Source organism: Mastomys coucha, unplaced genomic scaffold, assembly GCF_008632895.1.
Source record: "Mastomys coucha isolate ucsf_1 unplaced genomic scaffold, UCSF_Mcou_1 pScaffold21, whole genome shotgun sequence".
Taxonomy (NCBI): Eukaryota; Metazoa; Chordata; class Mammalia; order Rodentia; family Muridae; genus Mastomys; species Mastomys coucha.
The window spans coordinates 69,911,587-69,936,668 of record NW_022196904.1 but is presented as its reverse complement, the minus strand read 5'-3'; the positions used below and the strand labels follow the sequence as shown (position 1 = coordinate 69,936,668).

General features: G+C 45.6%; 2 protein-coding genes across 2 annotated transcripts in view; both read left to right on the top strand.

Moving 5' to 3' along the window:
* Window positions 1–2,736: 2,736 nt before the first annotated feature.
* On the top strand, window positions 2,737–14,427 carry Arpin (actin related protein 2/3 complex inhibitor). The gene is made up of 6 exons (XM_031387088.1): window positions 2,737–2,960; window positions 6,058–6,133; window positions 7,890–8,022; window positions 9,094–9,300; window positions 9,679–9,842; window positions 10,619–14,427. Exons 1-6 carry the CDS (start codon window positions 2,869–2,871, stop codon window positions 10,625–10,627), a joined length of 681 nt encoding a protein of 226 aa, XP_031242948.1. The 5' UTR covers window positions 2,737–2,868; the 3' UTR covers window positions 10,628–14,427.
* A 2,806-nt stretch (window positions 14,428–17,233) lies between these two features.
* The window catches only part of Ap3s2 (adaptor related protein complex 3 subunit sigma 2), a 35,321-nt gene continuing 27,472 nt past the window's right edge, over window positions 17,234–25,082 (top strand). The window contains exons 1-3 of the mRNA XM_031387089.1: window positions 17,234–17,370; window positions 21,732–21,823; window positions 22,641–22,752. Coding sequence (XP_031242949.1) covers window positions 17,302–17,370; window positions 21,732–21,823; window positions 22,641–22,752 — 273 coding nt within the window. The 5' untranslated portion in view covers window positions 17,234–17,301. The remainder of the gene's footprint in view (window positions 17,371–21,731; window positions 21,824–22,640; window positions 22,753–25,082) is intronic.

Genomic DNA, 25,082 nt, shown 5'->3' with positions numbered 1-25,082 from the left:
TTTTTTTAAGTTAAAAAATGTATTTATTTTTATATGTGTGAGTTTGCCCGCATGTATGTCTGTCCACCACGTACATGCCTGGTACTCATAGAGGTCAGAAGAGAGTGTCAGAGCCCTGGAATTGAAATTAGAGATGGTTGTGAGCTTCTGAGTTCTGGGGATCAAACCTGGGTCATCTGGATGAATAGCCAGTACTTGTAGTCACTGAGCCATCTCTTCAGTCCCTGTTGTTCTTTCTTAAAATGTGATATCACTCTGTAGCCCAGGCTATTCAGAAATTCACTAAGTACCCCAGGCTGGCTTTGAAACTGTAGGAATACCCTGTCTCAGCCTCCGAAGTCTGGAATCACAGCATGTGCCACCACACCCTGCCCACCTTCTGCCTTCTTCTTTCTTACATTGCTCTTTGTCAGTTCCACACAGAGTCTCAGTACCAGAATTGGAAGACATTTCTCTGACGATCTTTCTTTCTCCTTGTGATCTCTGCTTTGTTCCTTGGTGTCATTTGCTTTGTGTCCTGCAGCAGATAAATGGGCACAAGTACAGCAGGGTATCACTGTCCAAGGTGACTGATGACAACTCTGTTAGACAAAAGAGAGAGCCCACGATGTCAGGTCCACCAACCCTCGTCAGACTCACCTGGTATCACTCCCTCATCACCTGACATGGGCAGAAGGAGAACCTGGCTGAAAAAGACATAATGGTCTTCATTTTAAAATGCGACTAACTGCCTGGCCTGGTGGCACACACTTTTAATCCCAGCACTCAAGGAACAGGGGAAGGGGGATCTCTATGAGTTCCAGGCCAGCCTGGTCTATATAAGTTCTAGGCTGGCCAAGGCTACTTAGTGAGACCTTGTCTCATGACAAAACAAAACAAAAGAGGACAACAACAAAACAAAACAAAACAAAACAACCAACCAAAAAAAAACCAAAACAAACAAAAACTAGGAACCACAATCAACAAAGACAAACAACCTCCCCTACACGACTAGTGACTGAGTCGGTGAATTTAAATGTTTAAATTTACTTTTAAAAATTATTATTGTTTGGGGATTTTGAGACAGACTCTCCCAATGTAGCTCTGCTAGCCTGGTACCCACGATATAGCCCAAGCTTGCCTCAAAATGTAAATATTGGAGTTACAGGCATGGACCTCTGTGAGCAGCAAAGGCAATGCCATTTTTCAAGTTATTTAGATTTCATCATCTATGGTTTAGGCTGGATATGCAGCTCAGTGGTAGAACACTTGTCTGGTTTACACAAACACCCTGGGTTCTATTTTCAGCACCATTAAAATACAATTTAAGTAGCTACATATAGAGTCCACAGAGGGCAGTGCAAATTTAGAGCCCGTGTGCAGGGACAGTGACCCAGGAAAGGGAAGGAAGAGGAGACAGAGCAGTCAGGTGGCTATGAGCCCAGGACTTTCCAGAGGAGACAAAGGGCAGTCCTGTCCAGAGGATCTTTGTCTTTCTTTCTGGGAACTACAGAGCTGCCTGACAGGTCATACATAGGCTGGGGCTGACTAACTGCAGACACCCTACCTAGGGTCTGTTATAGTTTTAAGGACCCACAAAATTATATTTTTGGAGCTGTGGAAGTGGCTTAACTGGGAAGACTGTTTGCCTAACGTTCATAAAGTCCTGGATTGAACACCCAGTACCAAATAATCCAGGTGCAGTAGTGGCCTGTACCAGTAGTCCTGGTTCTTGGGGAGGTATTGTAAGGAGAAAGGGCTTTGAAGTTATCCTAAGCTACATAGCGAGTTCAAAGCCAGCCTGAGATATATAAAATGATGTCTTTTTTTTTTCTTAAATAAAATATTTCTACTTTGTTAAAGAAGGAAGGACCCTTAAAAATAAAGTGACTGAGACCACTATGTGTTCATAAAGTGTGGGAGAGAGAGCTTCTTCCCAAGCTTACATCTCGCCCTGGACAATCCGGTATCTCCATTGTTGCTGCGGCAGGGGCACACCTGGCATACCAGAATGCGGCCACCTGCGCCAGAATATGGCACAAAGGAGCCAATAAAACAAGACGACTTCCCAATGATTTCCAGGTCAGAGGAGATTCCCGGGTGCAGGCTGAGAATAAAAGGCTTGCAGATACTTTGGAGCAAAGGGCACTGTGGGGCTAGAGAAGCGATCCATCAGAATCCTTGAGAAGTGGGAGACAAAGTAATGTTATGTCCCTGAGATGAGGAGAGAGCGAGTTCTATCTTTACAAACCATTAGATACTTTTATTTCTATTTTGCTCAGCAAGAAGTACAGGCTGAGAAAGGTTGAGGAACTTGCTGGGATTGCAGAGATTCAGGTTTCCCTTGCTGCAGATGCGACACCCATCCCTCTTCTGAGGATACACATCCTCAGAACTCCCCTAAGCCATTGCAGAACCACGGGGAGAGCCAAAAGGGCAGCGTCAATGGAGACCACTCTGTGGTTCCTCGTGGCTATCCTTCTCCCTTCCTGCTCCCTGAGAAAATATCCTTCCAGAACCGATCCCAAGAAAGATCTACAGTTCCTGAGCGTCAACTGCCGCTTTTTTTGTATATTGATGCATTTTGAGACAGAATCTCTGTATAATACAGATGGGGCCCGAACTCTCGATCTTTCTGTCTTAGACTATAAGGACATGAAGGACAGTAGTCATTCCAAAAGTCCGCAGTCACTGTACAAGGTCTGGCAGTCAGGAATAAGGCTCGGCCCCTTTAAGTCCCAACTGGGAACGCCTCGGGCTGGCAGCCGGTTCCGGGATCTGTTAGCCGGGAAAGCTAGTGCTGCAGTGACCTCCAGGCTCCTGTCCCCGAGGTGCCCCGCCCTACGCGTCGGTTGCTTCCTGGAGCTGCAGGGCCTCGGCGTGGGGAAAATGAGCCGCATCTACCACGACAGCGCCCTCCGCAACAAGGCGGTGCAGAGCGCGCGTCTGCCGGGGACCTGGGACCCCATCACCCACCAAGGGTAGGCTGTGCTCTGTCCATCCCGTTGCTGGCCAGAGATGGATTGCACTTTCTACCACGGCTGGCCAGGGGTGGGCTGTGCTCTGTCCACCGGGCCTGGGACTCTGCTGCTGGCTAGAGGTGGGCTGTGCATCCCACCTCACTCTCCCCCAACCCCACTGTTAGCCAGAGGTGGGATGGGCAGGGGAACTGCGGGGATTGGCTGTGTCGGGGCCTTGGGGCCTTGACCCCTGCTGTGGCCAGCAGTGGCCTGAGAGCATCCCCCAGGCCTGGACTTGAGGCCTCCTTCGAACTCCTGATCTGAGTCCTGCTCAGAGATTGTTCTGGGGCGCAGGGAGAATTGGGGAAGAGAAACTGGGGTTGTCAAAACCACCCCAGGCATCCAGCTGGCTCTTCCTAAGGTCCCTGGCCGACATACATCAGGAAGACAGAAAAACTTGAAATTCCTGCCTGCACTCATATCCATTGGAGGGACTCTCAGACTCCCAAATGGAACTCTAGAGGCAGTGCTGCAGTTCCTACTGTCCTCGGTCCTTTCCCCCCACCAGGGATCCAAACTCTAGCATCTGTCACACTGTATCACTGGTGACCAGTTTGTGGTGTGGCAGGAACAATAGGAGAAGGGTGGGGACATCCGGAGGTACTGGTCTTACCCAGGGTAATAAGCAGGATGGACAATTTCATTTACAATCAGAAACAACAAGAATTATTCTAAGTGAAAGAAGCCAGGTCCAGAAAGCCAAATATCACATCATCTAGAAAGTAGAATCTAAAGTCCAATCATGAGGTCTCCAGTGGACCAGGTTCAGTTAAAGGGAGAATAAGTTCTGAGGATCTAATGTGTACATAAATTTGATGGTGTGAATCATTATGCAATGTGTGCATATCAAGTTTTCTTGATAAATGCCTTCAATATAACCTGTATTTGTCAGTTAAGTATTTTTAGAAAGAATCTGACAGTATATAGAGGCAAGGAATGCAGCCCTCTTCCACTGTCTGTCTTCTTAGACTCTTTTCCCATGTTAATGGATCCAAAGAAGAAAGTCTCAAGGTCCCAGGTTCTGCTTTTGTAAAGTGGTAAGGAGCCAGTTCTGGTTCTGGTCCACTCTGTGTGGAACCCTGTGATCTTGGGCTAATTCCCACATTTCAGAGTCTCTAATTTTCAAGTTGTATGGTGACATTAGCCATTTTCTTGGGTCGATGACCATGTAGGTATGAATAGGAACAGGAATATGAAGGTTCTTTTTTTTTTTTTTTTTTTTGAGACAGAGTTTCTCTGTATAGCCCTGGCTGTCCTGGACTTCACATTGTAGACCAGGCTGGCCTTGAACTCAGAAATCCGCCTGCCTCTGCCTCCCAAGTGCTAGGAGTAAAGGTGTGCACCACCACCGCCAGGCAATGAAGGTTCTTTAAAGTAAGCAAAGCCAGGTCTCACCAGTGAATAGGGCTTACTGAGCTTTCAGAGGGTCTGAGTTTAGTTCCCAGCACCCACATCAGGGGGCTCAAAACTGCATGTAAGTCCAGCTGTGGGAGATTTGATTCCCTCTTCTGGACTCCACAGGCACCAGTACACACCAGTATATATGCTTACACACTCACAGACACACATACTTACACATAAATAAAAAAATAATAACACCAGGTATGGTGGCTCACAACCTTAATCCTAGTACTTGGAAGGCAGAGGCAGGTTGATCTCTGTGATCTCAAAGCAGTTTGGTTTACTTAGTGAGTTCCAGGCAAGCTAGGCATTCACAGGGAAACCCTGTCTTTAAAAAAAAAAAAAAAAAAAAAAAAAAAAAAAGATGAGCCAGGCAGTGGTGGCGCACACCTTTACTCCCAGCACTTGGGAGGCAGAGGCAGGCGAATTTCTGAGTTCAAGGCCAGCCTGGTCTACAGAGTGAGTTCCAGAACAGCCAGGGCTATACAGAGAAACCCTGTCTCAAAAAAACAAACAAACAAAAAAGAAGATGAAAAAGGAAAATGATTTATTGTACCATAGACACTTGCTCTGGTTGGGGTCTGGGAATTGCCACTCAAACCATACATATAGCAATCTTAGATAAGCAAGAACAGTTTATTGAATGCACATCATAATACTGGATGTCCAGGTCCACAGGAAGGAAAAACCTACCAGTCTGTCCTCAGGGCAGGCTTTTTATAGGACAAACCAGGTTCAAAAGTTTGAAGGCAAACAGTGAAGCAGTACAACGTTTTTGGCTAACTAGACAATGTATTATCAGCCAATCTTTGAGCTAATTGGTCCTCTATGAAGAAAAAGGGTGGTGGACGGGTGGTGAACAGGGGAGTTTCAGAACACTGAGATAACAGGGTGCAAGTGATTCAGCCATAACTTTTTGGACTATTAGTAACATTCTTTAGTGTCAGCTATGGATAATTACTTCTGAGAAGCAGAGTCTGAGAATCTGAACTTAATTTCACCTTATGAGCAAAATGGAGACTGAATACAAAATAGCTACAGTTATGTTAAAAGGAACAGGCTTCAACACTCCCAAATTTGCTTAACTAAAAGTGTAGGATCATTTATTTATTTACAGCATTTTGCTATGTATTAAAGGCTTGGCTTGAACTCGGAGTGTAGCCCAAGCTAGGCTTTGAACTCGCAGCATCCTCCTTCCCTAGTACAGGGATTACAATGTGTATCTGTAAAAAAAAAAAAAAAAAAAAAAAGCTTTACATTTAGTAAGTGCTTCATAGTTTACACTTACCTTTGCGTTCATGACCTTAGGCTAGCCCAGTGCCACAGGAGCACAATGAGGCAGCTGGTTGCTCCTCATTTGTGGGTGAGAAGAATTCTGAGGGGTTGGTTATAATAATTCCCGGGGTGTCTGTGGTGGTGGGGAGGTATCTCTTGGCCTTGGCATAGCCTGGGAAGGTTCTTTGAAACAATGGAGGTTCTGATGGTGAAAGCAGAGTGTGGTTGCTTTGTTCCAGGCCTTCTCAGAGACAGGTGATGAGGAGACTGGGGTGAGACTTGTTTCTGTCTCAGCGCAGATTCTCACCCGGGCCATTAAACCCGAGGGTAGCTTTCTTGAGGGCTGACAACCAGCATTCCCTTCCTCCCTTCTCATCTCCAGGGGAAATGGCGTCTTGCTGGAGGGAGAGCTCGTGGATGTATCTCGGCACAGCATCTTGGATGCCCACGGCAGGAAGGTGAGGCTGTGTCCTGGTTGGCCCTCACAGGATCTCCTCCCTTGCCCACATGTTATCTCCTTGTGCTGGGTTAGGATCCAGGTGGTTACTGACGTCACAGAACAGATTGCCACAGCGAAGCAGGATGGGTAGAAAGGGGACTTACAGAGCCTTGCAGTGGGTAGCAGACGGGTGGGAGGGACTACATGCCTCTTACAAGAAGAGCCTCTGCTACAACTGAAAAGACAGAGAGACCCCAAACCCAATCCAGCCTGAATATACAGTCCCCATGCTGATGTCCGGGTCTGTAGCTCCTGTATGACCTTCTGTCTATGCTTCACAGCCTCCTCAGGATGTGTTCACAGCCCACACAATCCAGGTGTCCATGAGCACTCACAGTGGTCACCCTGTACCAGCCCACATCTCCTTTTGGGTCCTTTTAGACAGCTCCTTCTAGTGCTGACCACAGTGTCTCCTGGGTCCTTGGTCTCTAAACCTCAGCTTAGCATCAGGCCCTCCCAAAGTGGGCTGAGGCCTGGTTCTTAATTCAGCCAAGGCTGGCTATCCATCCATCTACCCCTCCATCCATCCATCCATCTATCCATCCATCCATCCATCCATCTATCCATCTGCTGAGACGGGTTTCTTTGTGGAGCCCTGGCTGTCCTGGAACACCATTTCTAGACCAGGCTGGCCTTGAACTTAAGAGATCCTCCTTCCTCTGATGGGACTAAAGGTGTGCACCATCTTGCTTCAGCATATGCTTTTGTGTTACACTCCATGGGAGCAGTCATACTACTGGCTGATTGTTTTCATGCCCAGAGATCTTGCCACAACTCTCTGCTCTTTAGATTGCAAGTCAGTAGGGGGGCACACCAATCTGGAGTTTCCACCCAGCCTGCCCAGAAGAGCTGTATGAAGCTGGCCTGCCTCAGCTGGCCCAGTGCAGGCAGGTGTTCATCCAGACCCTTTCCAAATGTGTCTCTTGTACCCTATTCCCATTGGTTCCTTGTAATGTTCCTGAAAAGACATGTCATGCTATTCCCAGACAGGGGAAACTGAGGCATACAGAGCTTGGAGTGATTTGTCCCACTGCTATGTCTGTGGGAATAGCAAGGTGACTGCCCTCCTTTAGGTCATGGCCTTTCTGAGACTTGCTGGCAACTTCGATCCTGCCTTGTGGCCTATAGGGACCTTGGTACTTGGATTATAGTTACAGGTCATTGGCTGTGTGGAAGCCTTAGAGCCAGGCCTTTTGTTGCCCTGCCATGGCTTTTGTAGCACACTATGTGTGACAGGTACTCTAGTAAGTATATAAGTGAACGAGTATTTTTTTTTAAGATTTATTTTATTTTATTTATTTTATGTGTTTGAGTATACTGTAGCTGTACAGATGGTCGTGAACCATCATGTGTGTGGCTGCTAGGAATTGAACTCCAGCCCCGCTCGCTCTGGTGTAATTCACTGTAGCTGTCTCCAGACATCACCAGAAGGCATCAGATCTCATTATGGGTGGTTGTGAGCCACCGTGTGGTTGCTGGGATTTGAGCTCAGGACCTTCAGAAGAGCAGCCAGTGCTCTTACCCGCTGAGCCATCTCGCCAGCCTGAGTGAACGAGTATTTAAATGAGGTGTCTGCCCAGCCTGTGTAGCAGTATAGCATTGGGGATGGGATTCTGGGGCAGAGGTTGCAGGGAGAGCCTAGGCTATGTGTTTGGGTATGCTGGGATTGGGGTAGGGAGTGAAGTAGTCCCTCACCCTTTCTTTCCCTCACCCAGGAGCGCTACTATGTGCTGTATATCCAGCCCAGTTATATCCACCGGCGTAAGTTTGACCCCAAGGGAAATGAAATTGAGCCCAACTTCAGTGCCAACAGGAAGGTGAACACAGGCTTCCTCATGTCATCTTACAGTAGGTATCCTGGGCTCTTCCTTCCCAAGAGGCGGTTAGACTGTCCTGTTTATCTCTCGAGGTCCTTGAAAGTGGCTTCTCAGCACACAAAGCACACAATTGGCTTTGATGCTATTTCTGGCCTGAGCATCCCTTGTTAGATTCCATTCCCCCAGCCCCCCAGAATTCCCTAGTGTCCCATCTTAGTCTTGGGAGCCAGGCTGGCATTCCTAACAGCTTCCATTTCCTGAAGTCTGGCAGAATCATCCCCAGGCTTGACTCTAGGCTCTAACTATCATTGTGTGGGGAGCAGGCCAGGTCCCAGGAGTCTCTGTTCTCCTACCCGGATGTTTGCTTTTTGGCTCTCAGTCTGTCTGTGCGGCATATTAGTTACTTTTCTTGTTGCTATGACAAAATGCCTGACAAACCAACTTCAAAGAAGAAAGGGTTTATATGACTTGCACAGCAGGAAGTCAGACAATCCCTGGGGATGCTGTGCTGTGTGCAGTGGTATCCATGCAAGCTTTCTGCAGTCTTACAGATGGCTATTTCTCCGTGAGCCCTACCACCTGCAGGCTTATGACTTGGATTCCTCCCTGAGCTGCTGGGAGTTGCCAGGGCTAGCCTAGAGTAGGCCAGTAGAGGGTGCAGACCACAGACTGGCTGCTGGATCTAGAACAGAGTCTCAGTGGGAAGGCAGTGGGTATTTGAAGGCTGTCCCAGCTAAGTCTTGGTTTTTCTCACCCCAGAGATGGGAATAACAAAACCAGAGACCCCTGCTGAGAGCTGGCTGGATGCCAGACACTGTGCTAAATGCTCAGCTTGCTTTTTCTTTTCTTTTCTTTTTTTCCATCTGCATTGCTCACCATTTTTATCCTCATTTGCCAAGGACAAAGAGAAAGATCACTTGTCCTAGATTGTGACACAATCTAGATTTACTCCAGGTAGCCTGGCTCCAGAGTTCAGAATGCCTCTGCTGTGGGATTCCCTGCTGAGCCCTGGCAGGAGAGATGCCCTCACCAGCTCCTGAAGGTCCTCAAAGAATGTTTCTTCTCCAGGCACACTAACACGTCTGTACCGTATGCTCTACAGAGGTGGAAGCCAAGGGCGACACAGACCGGCTCACCCTGGAGGTGCTGAAGAGCCTGGTAAACAAGCCGGAGCTGCTGAAGTTGACAGAGAGCCTCACCCCAGACCAGACTGTGGCATTCTGGATGCCTGAGTCAGAGATGGAGGTCATGGAACTCGAACTGGGGACTGGAGTGAGGCTAAAAACTCGGGGTGATGGCCCCTTCATAGGTGAGCAATGTGACTCACTTTGCCTGCTCCGATAGCCTATGGGACCCCTGGCCACCTTTCAGAGGTTCCACTTCTCTTTTGCTTAGAGCAATGGGAGAAGGCCAGGTCTGGTCTCTTACAGGATATGACCTATGACCTTGAGATTTCCTCCCAAATCTGTGGCCAACTGCTCTGGGGCTATTAGACTAGATCTACTATATCCCAGGGTCTCATCTAACCCCTTGCTTCCTGTGGTTGACCCTCACTCTCTAGTGATGTGGGAGTCCCACCAAGAACCTTAGTGGTCACACCAGAGAACAACCCAGACTTGAAGGACTTAGAATGGACTACACTGACTAATCTATAAGGAAAAAGGCCATTGAATTTCTCTTCTTTCAGATTCCTTAGCCAAATTGGAGCTGGGGACGGTGACCAAGTGTAATTTTGCTGGTGATGGAAAGATGGGAACATCCTGGACAGACAATATCATGGCTCAGAAGTCTTCAGAGAGGAACACAGCGGAGATCCGAGAGCAAGGAGACGGGGCAGAGGATGAGGAATGGGTAGGTGAAGTGTGGACAGCTGTGGAACTGGACCTAGCACTGTTGTGTTTCTTAGTGAGAGTTTTATACATACAGGATACGGTTAAGGTCAGAGGAATGGAAGGCAAGATAAACTCTGTGTGATTCCCCGAGAGGGTGTTAGCATTGGGGAATTAACAGAGGATGACAACCTAAGACTTTTCTCACTGGAGGACCCAAACGGACACAAAGCCCCAGAGATTTGTGGGAAGGGTGGGAAGAAAAGAAAGAGTGGGGAGAAAAGATTACGGAAGGAACCGGGGACTCTCATTTAGTTTGAAATATTCCTCTTGAAGTGATACATCAATCATGTGCTGGTCCTTGAGCCACCAACCACAGTTTTTCCTCCTTAGTCTAGACTGGGAAGCACTAATGTTTCTTGTGCTGAGGGTTAGCATCCCACTCAGTTCTCAGCTTTTATTTAAGTTGTTCATCTGAAGTGTACTCACCTGGAGATTTGAACTGATACCCCGAGCCTCCAAATAGAACATGTAGAGCAAAGAGGCTGCAGAAAAGTGGGACATTCACCTCAGAAACGACATGGACCAAAGGTCAGGGGAGGGAATGTGGTGGGTCTGGGCTCCCAGCTGACAAGTGGTGGAGATGCTGGGCAGGCTCTCGAGCCAGCTCTAAGGAGGTGAGGCCAAGGCTGTGGCTGAGGGTCCCATGATACCACAGGCCCAGACTCTCATCTGAAGACTGTTATGAACTCAGCCTTACTCACATCCCTTGACTGGGCCTCTTTTTCTTGTGTTTAGGATGATTGATGTGCCTCCTCCCCTATCGGCATCTGGGATGGTGCTGCTGAAAAGTGGCCACACCAACTTCTACCTTGGAGAGATCAGTCTGTCAAGCTGAATACCATTTAACACACTCCGATGAAATCAAATCCAAGACCTCAATACTCACCAAGAGCCTCCAGGCTATGGTTTTTGTATCCCTCTTTGGATGCAAGGCTAGCTTTCCTAGACATATTTCCAGTATTCCTTTCCCTAGGTGGCAGACATGTACTGGATGAGTCCTCCAAGGTACATAATTGACAAAGGCTCCTTGTCTGAGTCCAGAGGGGCTCCGAGGCTAAGAGAGCTGGTTCCTTCCATTCCTGCGGTTTTCTCCTTTCTTTGCTTTCTACCCCATGCCAGCTTCTTCTTGCGCCTGTTCCAGTCTTCCTCGGTCTGCTCTTCCCTGGCCCACACCCAAGATACCACTTCTTTATTTCTGTTCAGCTCTGTGCCTCCGTGGGATTTCCTGCCTTAGACCTCTGTCTTAGGGTTTTTACTGCTCCGATGAAACACCATGACCAAAAGCAACTTGGGGAAGAGAGGATTTATTTCACTCAGTTCTTCATCAAAAGCAGTGAGGGCAGGAGGGCAAAGCAGGGCAGGAATCTGGAGGCAGGAGCAGAGGCCATGGTGTGCTGCAGACTGGCTTGCTCTGCCTGCTTTCTGCTAGAACCCGGACCACCAGCCCAGCAATGGCACTACCTACAATGGGCTAGGCCCTCCCCCATCAACCACTAAGCAAATGCCCTACAGTCTGATCTCATGGAGATATTTTCTCAGTGGAGGTTTCCTCTTTCAGAGTACTCTAGCTTCTGTCAAGTAGACATAAAGCTAGTCACTACAGACCTATCTGGCTGCTGTCCTAAAGATGGCGTTCTTGGGAAGCCTACAGCCTTTCCATCTGTGTCTGCTGGGTTCACGGGTCTTAACTCATTCCACTGGGCCAACTTTTTTTTTTTTTTAATTATTATTTTTTTTTCCAGACAGGGTTTCTCTGTGTAGCCCTGGCTGTCCTGGAACTCACTCTGTAGACCAGGTTGGCCTCAAACTCAGAAATCCGCCTGCCTCTGCCTCCCAAGTGCTAGGATTAAAGGCATGTGCCACCACTGCCCGGCCTGGGCCAACTTTTTATATTTAAAAAAAAATTCTTTTTAATAAATAGTGCTGGTACTCAAACCTAGTGCTTCATGCTTGCTAGGTGAGTGATCTACCGCAGTCCACACATACAAGTCCTGGAACATATTTTTTGGTATGAATATTTTTGTTGTTTTGTACTTGGAGAACTTCTTATGAGTGAGTACTCCTCAGGAAAGAATTCTTCCACACTACTGGGTTCTTGTCTGGGGTTCATGGTCTTCTAGCTGAGCCACAATCCTAGAAGAGAACCCCAGTCTTTGGTCATAAACATTGCCTCATTGGTTAGTGTGCCCCTGCTCAGCCCTGTGTCAGGATCTGGAATGGAAGTCTACATGTCCTGAGTTTGACTCTACATAGCCATGGCAGGTATTATATGCATCCTGCTTGATCCTGGGAAGTATACGCATCCTGCTTGATCTTGGGAAGAAGGGTGAAGGAGGACAGGGATTCCTGATTTGACTTCACGTGTCAGATGCAATGACAGATGCTTTCTGTGAATGGTACTGACAATACTGAGTTCTTCCTGGTGCTAGTGCTTATGTTAAGTACTCGGAGTACTTTGTCACAACAACCGATATACATACAATGTACATAGGATTAATATCCCCGTTTTTGATACATAAGACTGAAGCTTTGAGGCTCTATGAATAGCATATATTGCCAGAGAAAGGAATTTACATTCAGGCGGTCAGTTTCAAAGACTACTTTTCTTTTTTCTGAGGAGGAGCTCATACATTACAGGTTGTCTTGAACTTGCTATGTAGCTGAGGATGACCTTGAACTTCTGATCCTCCTGCCTTTACCTCCTCAGGGCTGGGACTACAAGCATGTATCCAAATGCCTGGTTTATGTGGTGCTGGAGCTCACACTCAGAGCTTTGGGTATACTAAGCCAGCACTCTACTACCTAAGCTATATCCCAGTTCTAAAGTCCACACCTCGACTCCTGCCCCCACTCTTTTTTATTTATTTATTTTTATTTTTTTATTTTTTGAGGCAAGGTTCAGTATATATCCCTGGCTGACCTTGAACTGCAGAAATCTACATTTTTGATCACCAGACTTCTGCTTCCACATGCAAACCACAGGGGAGGGTCAGACAACTCTCCCAGTTCCTAAGGGGAGGAGCCAGGATTCAAATCCAGAGCTTAGTCTCTTCCTTTGTCCCCTGCCACGAAAGGTTTTTGGATATAGGGGCAAGAGGATGTAGAATCACTTCATTGGTATCCTGTATCTGGGGTGGCTTACAGACTAGTCGTGATGGAGCCACACTCTTGAAGGTGGTGGGGAATGTGGTTATCCTGAAGGGTATCAGGTGAGAGGTCACTGTGGTTTGGTGTGCAGCAAAGACAGAGACAGAGAGTGAGAAAAGGGCCCATGCCCAGAGATATCTAGAGAACAGAACCAAGTCCCAGGAAAGAGGGAGGGGTCAGAAAGATGGTCCTACTCTGGTGTACAGAAGTGTTGGGCTGTATAAGATTGTTTAGCAGGAGCCTAGCCTGAGGCTAGACTGAAATCAGACTCCTGGGGAAGGAAAAGCCATGTGTTCTATAGAAAAGAACAGGATTTTAAGGACAGGCCGGAAGTTCATGCATATAATTCCGGTGCTTGGGAGGCAGAGGTATAGATAGGGTTGCCATCAGTTTGAGGATAGACTGGGTTACAGATTGAGACCCTCACTTCATAAGCCCAATACCATAAACCACGCAAGCATACGAACACCAAAATGTTGGTAAGATGGCTCTGTGACTCAAAGTGCTTGCCACCAAGCCTGAGACCGAGGCCAATTCCCAGAACTCACCTGGTGGAAGAGGGAACCAACTCCATCAGTTGTTTGCTAGCTACAATACTCATGCACACAGTAGCATGGGGGTACTCCAGTGCACATGCACACACACACAGACACACACACACAATACTCATGCACATAGTAGCATAGGGGTACTCCAGTGCACACGCACACACACAGAGACACACACACACAATACTCATGCACACAGTAGCATGGGGGTACTCCAGTGCACACGCACACACACACAGACACACACACACAGACACACACACACAGACACACAAAAGAAAAAGTAAAAAGATTTCAGGCTTAGCACTTAGAAAAACTGAGACAAAGCCCTCTTCCCAGGACAGAAAGATGGCTTGGCTCAAACTGCGTGGGGTCCCTGAATAGCTGGGAAAGACCCATAATTTCATCCTGTCCTATTAATAATTGTTATTATCTTGGCTCTTTAATATGTCTATATGTAATGTTTGGATGTTACTTTTCACGTTATTGTTATGTCTTAACTGTCAAAACACATAGTCATATTTTTTTTTTACATATTTAGACAAGGCTGACCACAAATTCCTGGAGATTTGCCTGCCTTGGCTTCTGCAGTGTGGAGGTCAAAGGCACTCACCACCAGTCAGCTCCTTGTATTTTTGATGATTTAGAAACAAGTTTCCAGAGGCAGATCACTGGGAATTGGCACCTTTTGTAAAACTCTTGTTATATTACCAAATTGCTTCCAAAAAGGAAGTAATTGTTTTAGATGGCAATCTCAGTACCAATAGAGAAGAGAACCAATGCTATTCTACTTTGACCAGAATTGGGGATGAAGATTTTGAACAAATATTTGATAAAGTGAAAATTCTTGGTTTTGTTTGTTTGTTTGTTTGTTTGGTTGTTTTTTTTTTTTTTGATTTTTTGAGACAGGGCTTCTCTGTATAGCCCTTGCTGTCCTGGAACTCACTCTGTAGACCAGTCTGGCTTCTGCTTCCCAAGTGCTGGGATTAAAGGCATGTGCAAAGTGAAAATTCTTAAACATACTTTTATTTGCCTTTTCTTCTATTTATAGTGAAATCAAATGTTTTTCATTTCCTGCACCTTCTTCTTTAAAAAAATGTTTGTTTGTTTGTTTTTGGTTTAGATTATTTAGTGTGTCTGTATGGAGGACAACTAAGTTTGTTCTCTGATCATGTGGGTTCTGGGGATCCAAATCAGGTCATCAGGATTGGCAGCAAGCATCTTTACCTGCTGAGACATCTCATTGGCCCCTGCATCTATTTCTTTTGTTACTCCCTTTGAAGGATGACTCTCAACTTCTGCCTTCCCTCCTGCCTGTCTCTGGAGTATTACAGGCATGTGCTGCCATGCCGGCGATAGTGCTGGAGACAGAAGCCGGGGTTTTGTGGAAGCGTTCTGCCACCTGTGCTACATCCGGAGCTTTATCATGATCATATACATTTATTGTTATTAATGTTGCATGTAAACATAAGTGCACATGTGCCACAGCAATTAGAAACAAAATTTGGAAGCCAGTTCTTTTGTCCCTTGGGTTCTGGGCGTCAGACTCAGTTTGTCAGGCTTAAAGGGCAAGTGAGTTTGCCAGTGGAGTCATCTCCCAGGTCCTTATTCTGTTTTTTCCTTACCTCTTTAGTCCACTGTGACCCTAACTTATATGAAAGTATGAAGGAAATAAGCCGCTTTTTCCTCAAAGTGCTGATCAGTTATCTCAACCACATTTGTTGAATTCCTTCCTACAGCCAAACTATGATGCCCCCTCCATCACATATCAACATTATTTCATGTCAAGGGCTGGGAAAGACTACTTCTCTTCCAAGTGACTGGAGTTGCTCCTAGCATTCACTTCAGCTCCTGTAAACCCCAGCTCTACAGTGGCCTCTTCTAGTCTCTGAGGGCACCTGAACCCCGATGCTCATAGCAACATGCAGACACATATACATAGAACATAATTAAAATTAAATCTTTAAAATTGTTTACCACAGATTATTGTGTTATAGTTCAATAATAATTCTCCCTTTTATTATGATTTGGGGCTTGTGAGGTAAAGGCATTGTTAAGCCTGGTGACTTACATTAGATCTCTTCCACAGCAGGAGAGAACTGAATCCCAAAGCTGTCCTTATTTCCACACATGCACCGCTGCAGCTGTGTGGGTCCTCTCCAATAAACATATAAATGAAACTTTAAGGGCTGGAGAGATGGCTCAGCCGTTAAAGGCTAGGCTCACAACCAAAAATATAAATGAAACTTTAAAAAATAGTTCAAATTATCCTGCTTGGTTTGATTGCTGGGCAAAGCTGGTTCCTTCTTGCTACTCTGTTTTAGAACTGTCTTTGATATTTCTGCCCAACTTTTGAATCATTTTGTCATACTTTAATGAAATCAATAGTTATTTGATTTTTTTAAAAAGATTTTTTGTTGTTGTTTTTGTTTTTCGAGACAGAGTTTCTCTGTATAGCTCTGGCTGTCCTGGAACTCTTTTTTAAAGATTTATTTATTATTATATGCAAGTACACTGCTGCTGTCTTCAGACACTCCAGAGAGGGAGTCAGATCTCATTACGAGTGGTTGTGAGTCACCATGTGGTTGCTAGGATTTGAACTCTGGACCTTCAGAAGAGCAGTCAGTTCTCTTACCCGCTGAGCTATCTCGCCAGCCCTTGAATTTTTTTAAAAAGATTTATTTTATTTATTTTATGTGTTTGGGTACACTGTAGTTGTACAGATGGCCGTAAGCCATCATGTGTGTGGCTGCTCTGCTCCTGTCCCACTCGCTGCGACCCGCTCACTCCCAGCCCTTGAGTTTTTACTCACTAAAATTCCAGGGATGTATGTGGTGGTGCAGGCTTTTAATCCCAGCATTTAGGAGGCAGAGATAGGCGAATCTCGGAGTTCAAATCCAGCCAGGGCGACACAGGGAGACTGTTTCAAAGATTTCAAAGATTGTTTGTTTTCAAAGATTTATTCAAACAAATAAATAAATGAGAAAAGTTGTTACCAGTTTGAGACCAACCATTCCTTTTAAATGGGATTGGATGAGAGATCCTGTGTGATGTCAGCTTTCACCATCTAAAGGAGAGAATGAGGCCGGGCAATGGTGGCGCACGCCTTTAATCCCATCACTTGGGAGGCAGAGGATTTCTGAGTTCCAGGCCAGCCTGGTCTACAGCCTGAGTTCCAGGACAGCTAGGGCTACACAGAGAAACCCTGTCTCGGAAGAAAACAAAACAACAACAAAGAAAAAAAAAAAGGAGAGAATGACCATTTGCACTGGCAGACTTTTGCCTAAGTCACTGCAACATAAAAGCCTAGCTTTTGCTGGTCCAAGGTTAGAAGAAGCCACACAAGCACCCCCTGGTTCCTCAAACTGGCGCGGCTGCTGTCAGAAATTGCCAGTCTCGATTCTAGTTGCCGACGCGGTTGGCTCCAGAATGAACCAGAATGAACCAGAATGACGGGCTCAGTCCCAGCCAGGCTTGGAATGGTTACCAGGCTGGCCAAGGCGACCATGTTCTGGGCTTCTACAGCCGTGCTCCCCAGGCGAGCCCGCCGACCTCTCCAGGGTGCCAGAGCGGCCGGACAATTCAGTGCCGGGACTCAAGGGTACCGAGACTAAGTTTCCAGGAGCAGCTTTCAGCAGGACACCAACCGGAAGTGTCCGTGTTGTGCCGGAAGAAGGTGCGTTCTTGGAGCAGCTGGTGCCGAGAGAAGCGGGACCGGCAAAGATGATTCAGGCGATTCTGGTTTTCAACAACCATGGGAAACCGCGGCTGGTTCGCTTCTACCAGCGTTTTGTGAGTGCAGCCCGACCAGCCACGCCCCTGCGGAACACCCGAACCATCCCTTTCCCACGGCCCGCAGGAGCGCTCAGCAGCACCTCGGGCTCTGGCACCGTGCATGACCCACCCCCCTTGCTCCTCCTTCATCCTTCCTGGATCTTGGCTTTTCTGTGCTTTGTGACACTTCCCTTGGGTCTTAGGGCCAGACGCAGTACACAGTGTTCCTCATTGAGCTCTTGGATGACAGAAGCCTCTGTCTTTTTTTGTTTGTTTGTTTTTAATTGATGAACGTAGTTTTGTGATGATCCGGTCGTTGGGTACTTTTAAGTTTATATTTTCTCAAGGGCATGGAGAGAAGTTCTTTCCTAGAATCACCTGCTTCAGTATTGGCTGGAAATTATCAGGGTTGGGCTACTTTTTATCCTGTAAGGTTGCAGAAAGTCTCTTTAAAAATTGGGGGGAAATGAGCTAATACAAGATTCCAGTTGTAGTGGCGCACACCTCAAAGCTCAGAACTCGGGAGATGGAGGCAAGAGGGTCAGGACTTCAAAGTTATCCTCGGATACTCAGCTAGTTCTAAGCCAGCTTGAGCTACACCAGACTGCATCTCAAGGAATCAAATAAATAAACAGATGCTATCATGGGATACCTCAGCAATATTCATGCAAATTTGAATTTTCTAGAAACATTTCCTTTGGGAAAACGCAGATGTCATTATTTACCTTTTGCACCCCAACATTTTATTCGTGGTTAGGTTTCAAAGTATCTGCCTGAGAGACTGGTTAAGCCCGAGAGGGAATGGAGTGAGCAAACTTTCAGGCTTCAGCCCCACCTTTTCTACAGATTAAGAAATGTCTCTGAGCCTTTTATTCCTTTTTCATCACAAATGAAAAAATATTTGCTTTTGAAAATAGGATTTTCCAACTACGTTTTTTAAAAAGAGCACTTAATATAACTTTAATTTGTGTGTGCATTTGTTTCTCCTATTTTCTAAGTTTTATTGAGCTATAAGTCACTATACAGCTACTTAATGTATGCAGTTTGGTGGCACCTATCACAATTTGAGAACATTTTTATCTCTACTAAGGAAACTTGCTGTTAACAATCAACTACCCTGTTAGCAATCAACTGCCTTCTTCCTAAGCAAGCAAAAACAAACCCCAACCACCCACCAACCACCAAAAGAGATCCTACCACAGCCTTCCACCTCCTGGGATTACAGGCATGTGCCACTGTGCTCTGCTGGTCATCTGTATTTCCCAGTAATTGCTCTGAACATTTATATGTTGAGTTTTAGTATGGACATTTTATATCTCCTGACTTTATATACAGTAGACTCATTAGGCCACATAATGACTTAAGTGGGAAACTGGCAAAGTGTTTCCATAGTTGTATATTGCTATCAGCAATGTATCAGTTGTTGCATATTGCTGTCAACAATGTATCAGTATTCTAATTTCATGTCTCCTGAACTAGGAAGCGAATCCAGAGCATCCAGAGCATCCTTGTTCTAGGCAGTCCTTTACTACTGAGCTATATAATCCTAGCCATGTTGTCTTTAATTGAAGGCATTTTAGTGGATGAAAATGGATCTCCTTTTTAAATGGTTTTGATGTCTGTTTCCATAGTGACTAAGGATGCTGAGCACCTGCCTTGTGCTTATTGGCCATTTGTCTCTAAAGATCATAGAATTGTTTAAGAACTGCTTGAATGAGACTACCCTGGAAATTACAGTGTAGTAAAAAGATAGGACAGTTTGTTAAAGTAGCCGGGGCATGTAAGCAGTCGGCAGTTTGCCTTTTTGTTGAGCCAGGAGTAAATTGGCCTCCTTGTTTATACCACCATCCCATCCCCACTTTTTGCCAGCTCCACCTATAAGTAGATAAAGGGCTTTAGCTGAAAAGATGTTTTGTCCATTTAAATAAGTGCTGGTGCTTAGTGTGCTTTGTGTTTCTGAGCACACAGAGTTAATCTTTGACAACATCCTAGCAAATGTGAGCTTGGTGTGTTGTTCACATGGAAACCAGGAACATAGTGATTGATTTGTTCCAATTTGTGGGGCAGTGATTAGCAAGTTTGCATTCATACACTCAGTAGATACTGAGAGGTTTTCAGAACCCACACTGGACCAGCCATTTCCTCTCAGTGATTAGTTCCTTCTTTTTTTTTTTTTTTTTTTTTTTTTTTTTTTTGTGCCTCCCCTCCACCCCTTTAATAGCTTTCAAAGAACTGGCCATTTCAAAGCTAAGTTCAGTGGTATAGAACAAAAGGGATTAAAATTTTTTTAATGTATTTTTTCTGGTTTAAGGAAGATTCAAGGTGAACATTTTTCTTTGCTATGCAGTCCAGAGGAGTGTAGTCCCCAGACCTGAAGCACTGGTGTTTGTTGGAGCTTGATAGAACAAGAGTCTCGGGCCCCAGCCCAGGCAGATTAAAGCAGAAACGCATTTAAACATCATTCCCAGCTGACTCATCACATGCACCATGTGAGAAGATTGACCAGAGGGCTTACATTATTCATAGATTTATTTATTTTAAGTGTATGAGTATTTTGCCTGCATGTATGAGTGTACCACATGTGTACCTGGTGCCCTTGGAGGTTAGAAGCCAGCATTAGATTCCTTGTAACTATATTTATTGATGGTTGCCAGCCATCACCTGGCTACTGGGAATTGAACCCTGGTCCTCTGTAGGAGCAACAAATCCACTTAATGGCTGAGCCAATTCTCCAGTTCCTGATCTAGAGGGTTTTATTGTTGTTTGTTTTCCAAGACAGGGTTTCTCTTTGTGGCCCTGGCTGTCCTGGAACTTACTGTAAACCAGGCTGGCCTCAAAATCTCAGAAATCTACCTGCCTCTGTCCCCCAAGCACTGGGATTAATGGCATGCACCACCATTACCAGGTTCTGATCTAAAGTTTTTGTTTGTTTGTTTGTTTGTTGTTGTTTTTGAGACAGGGTTTCTCTGTGTAGCCCTGGCTGTCCTGGAACTCACTTTGTAGACCGAGCTGGCCTCGAACTCAGAAATCCGCTTGCCTCTGCCTCCCAAGTGCTGGGATTATAGCCACCACCGCCTGGCTGATAAAAGTTTTTAACTACTTTGTTTCTGTCTGGTTTCTTCCTTATCCTGTCTGTCTGTCTGTTTTGAGACAGGTTCTCACTCTATATCCCTGGCTGACCTGGAACTTACTGTGTAGACCAGGCTGGCATTGAATTCACAGAGATTCATTTCCCTGCCTCTTCAAGTGCTGTTATTAAAGCACTACCACTCCTGTTTTTTTCCCTTATACAGGGTCTCACCTTCTTCCTGCCTTTACCTACCAAGTGCTAGGGTTACACACATGGCCTACTGCAGTGGGTTTCCTTTCTCCTCTCTTCTCTACCCCACTTCCTTCTGTTTTGTTTTGTTGAGATGGGGACTGACCTTGTGGTTCAGGCTGGCCTGCAGTTTACCATATAAACCAAGCTGCCCTCCAACTTAGTGACCATCTTGTCTAAGGTAACCTTGTAGGAGAGAGCCACCATACATGCCATACCTATAATAAAACTCTTACATATAAGTGGAAATCAAATGTGATTTATCATGTGGTTCATTCACCATTGAGGTTTCTCAAGATTACAAGCAATTATTAAATGAAAAGAGGTGTTTTTGGTTTTTGTTTTTTGTTTGTAGTTTTGTTCAGATGTCCCAAATTCAGATCTGTAAATACATTTCTGTTTTCCCAGTAATCTTTTGTCTGTGAGTAAAACAGCATCTTATATGTAGCACTGGTATTAAAGTAAAAATGACAAATTTATCTTTGAGACTGTGCATGATTACATCTTGACCTTCATACAGTTCTGGAACCTTGAGAGTTGTTAAATACCCAGTACTGATGTCAGAGGGTTGAGGTCAGATTACAAACAAAGACTGAAGATTTTTGTGAGATTATGAATTCTGATTCCTTGTTTGATTCTGAGCTTGCCTGAAAGATATACAGGCTTGTGACTGAAATACCTAGGTAAATAAGCCCACGGTAATCACTGTAGCCTTGCAAACAAGGCTTCCCTAGTCACTCTCTGCCTTCTGTGTGAGCTTTCTCTGCCTAACACATGAGCTTTCCCAGTTGTGCCCCATGTAGAACCCCTTCCTTGATTGATTGACTGATTGATTATGCATTGGTGTGAGAGTGTCAGACCCCCTGGAACTGGAGTTCCACTGGAGTTATGAGCCTCCATGTGGATGCTTGGAGTTGAACCAGGATCCTCGAAGAGCACCCACTGCTATTCATTGCTGATCTCCCTAGCCCAGAATTCTTTCTTTATATAACTGTTCTTATTGATTGGTGCATTTTTTCCTCACCTGACCCTGACTCTTCTTTTTGTTGTTGTTCCATAGCCAGAAGAAATTCAACAGCAGATTGTTCGAGAGACTTTCCATCTGGTCCTCAAGCGAGATGACAACATCTGTAACTTCTTAGAAGGTGGAAGGTAAACCATCAGCTTCAGGTGGCTGTCCCCCTACTCCCCCAGCTCCACTTTGGGTTACTTTCATTTTTTCTAATATACACAGGGGTAACTGGCTACCTGGTGCAGTGTAACCTATTCTTTTGTTTGGTGGGGTTTCTGTGTGTGTGTGTGTGTGTGTGTGTGTGTGTGTGTGTGTGTCTGTGTCTGTGTCTGTGTCTGTGTCTTGTGTGTTGGACACAACTAGGTTTCTATGTATAGCATAGACTGGCCCTGAACTCAGAAGTCTGCTTGCCCCCTAGTGCTAGGATTAAAGGTGTGCACCACTAACCAAACTCATATAACGTGTACTTAGCATGAGCTGCTCAGGGAGACACCTGATTCTCTGGGAAGCAGTGCACTGAGCTTCAGCCATACTGAACTTTTTTCTTTCTCTTTTTATATAATTTATTTATTTTTATTCTATGTGCATTGGTGTTTTGCCTGCCTGTATGTCTATGTGAGGGTGTCAGGTCCCCTGGTATTGGAGTTACAGACAGTTGTGAGCTGCCATGTGGGTGCTGGGAATTGAACCTGAATCCTCTGGAAGAGCAGCCAGTGCTCTTAACTGCTAAGCCATCTCTGCAGCCCCTGGTCATCACTCTGATGAATGGTCACTGGCAGAACAGGCAAGAGAAAGGTAAAGATGGAGTCAAGAGTCCTCAAGTTCCCTTTCTACACTCAGTTGCTATTCATGTGGAAGTATTTACTCTTTGTTAGGCCCATTCCCATTCTTTGCAGGGTTTGTTTGATAAATTTACTGTAGATTTGGGTTCTCAACTGCTACTACCATCTTTCACAGTTTGATTGGTGGCTCTGACTACAAACTGATTTACCGGCACTATGCTACACTCTACTTTGTGTTTTGTGTGGATTCATCAGAGAGTGAACTTGGGATCTTGGACCTCATCCAGGTACGTGTAGTCATAGACTAATGGCAACAACTTTCTGAGTTTGCATGGGGTTGGGGACGTTCAGTAATCATCCTCTGGGTCCTTTTTTCAGTCTTACTGACATCCACAAGAGTTACTAGGGGTCAGAGAAATGGCTCAGTGGTTAAGAGTACTGACTGCTCTTCTAGAGGTCCTTAGTTTAATTCCCAGCAATCACATGGTGGCTCACAACCATCTCTGGTGAGATCTGGTGCCCTTTTCTGGCCCGCAGGCATGCATGCAGGCAGAATGCTGTATACATAATAAATAAATCTTAAAAAAAAGAGTTGCCAGATGTCCACCAGGTGGTGCTGTGGGAAAGGACCTGAGCAACCTTCCAGGGCTTAGCTGTTTCTCTCCAGCCCTCACACTGCCCTCGGTTATTAATGTTTTGAATTTTCTTTCAGCTCTGAAACCAAATTATATTTAAGTATTTATACTTGCTGTGTGCAAGACACATGCACTTGTGTTTGTAAAGATAACTGTGCAGGCTAGTGGTTTACATTTGGTGCCTTCCTCAATTGCTCTCCACCTTATTTGTTTGAGATAAGAGTCTTTCCCTGGAGCTGGAGCTGCTGATGGCTGCTGAGACAGACTTGCAGGCAGATCCTGGGCATCATGCAGTCCTTGCCTCCCGGGTGCCAGGATTTGCCGCACAGGCTTTTTGTTTGGGTTCTTGGAGATCAAGCTCATGTCCTTATGTTTTTTGGGTTTTTTGTTTGTTTGTTTGTTTTGGGTTTTCGAGACAGGGTTTCTCTGTGTAGCCCTGGCTGTCCTGGAACTCACTCTGTAGACCAGGCTGGCCTCGAACTCAAAAATCCGCCTGCCTCTGCCTCCCAAGTGCTGGGATTAAAGGCATGCACTACCACTGCCCATCAAGCTCATGTCCTTATGTTTGTGCAGCAAGCACTATACAGACTAAACCATTTCCCCAGTCTTGTAGTTATACATTTTATTTTTACTTGCAATGGCGGCCTAAAGCCAGGGCACGGAACATTCATAGTGCCTTCTTCCCTAGTTTACTTTCATAACCAGTTTCAAGAGCCGGGGTCCTCTTGAGAAGTCTAAAGGTACACGAGAAAACAAAAGCACCTCTTAGAAAACAGAGTGGAAGATGACAGGGAGCACAGTGGTGGCACAGTCCCCGTCCTCAGGAGGTAAGGCAGGGCTATTACAGGGAGCACAGGGGCATTTGGGGGAGCACGGTGCCCAAGACAGGGGTCTTATGGGGAGTCCTGGGTGCCTTTTGTGAGCTCTTGGTCTTGAAGATGAAAGAGTTTTTAAGCACACTAAGAACAGAACTGCATGGGACAAGTCTGCTGGAATGTGAAAGAAAAAACCAGCAGGACTGACATGCTGGAAATCTCAGGAGCTACCAGATGGAGAAATGGAGAAGGTATCAGAAAATCAGGCACCAGCCCTTCTGCATAGAAGGGGTGAACAGCTGGAGACCCCATCTCAAACAAGACAGTTAGGACCAACACCTGAGGTTACCCTCTGACCTCTACATGAAAGTCATGCTTTTTGAGTTTGAGATTAAGGAAACTTTGAACTTCCTGTTTATACAAAAACAACAAGAAATTTCATACTTAAAGACAGTATTAAATGGTGACAAAGGATAGTATTTGAAAATTCACCTGTTATGGATTATCTGATACTGAGTCTGAAAAAATTACAAAATTGGACTAGCTGTGGTAGTGCATGCCTGTAATCCCTACACCCTGGGAAGCAGAGGGAGGAGGATCATTGCCAAGCTTAGGGCCCCACCTGGTCTACAGAGTGAGTTCAGGCCAGCCAGTAGACCAGTGTGGGTCTAGTGAGACCCTGTCTAAAACCAACAACAAAAACCAAATGTTGCAAAATCAACAGAAAAACATAAAGTAATATTTAGAGTAAATACAGCTTTGCCTTGTTGGTAGGTCAGGTAGAGACAACAGCAGCCTCAAAGATTAACTCAGTGGATTAGATTGGGAAGCAGGTGCAGTTCCTTCAGGGAGCCTTCAAGAGCCCAGGGAAGGGAAACTTGGGGAAAGTAAAGTACTGCGTGTGGTGTGTGTGAGCACAGTTCAGGCCCAGTAAGTGAGGAAAGCTAACAACAGTCAGATCTTACCAACTGAAAATATCGTATTTACTTTTTAAATCATTTTATTGTAAATGTTTATATTTAATCACAGTGAGTGCTGTGGTGTAGGTTTAGAGGTCTGTCTTATTAGGATTTCTATGGCTGAGATAAAACACCATGACCAGCCGGGCGGTGGTGGCGCACGCCTTTAATCCCAGCACTTGGGAGGCAGAGACAGGCAGATTTCTGA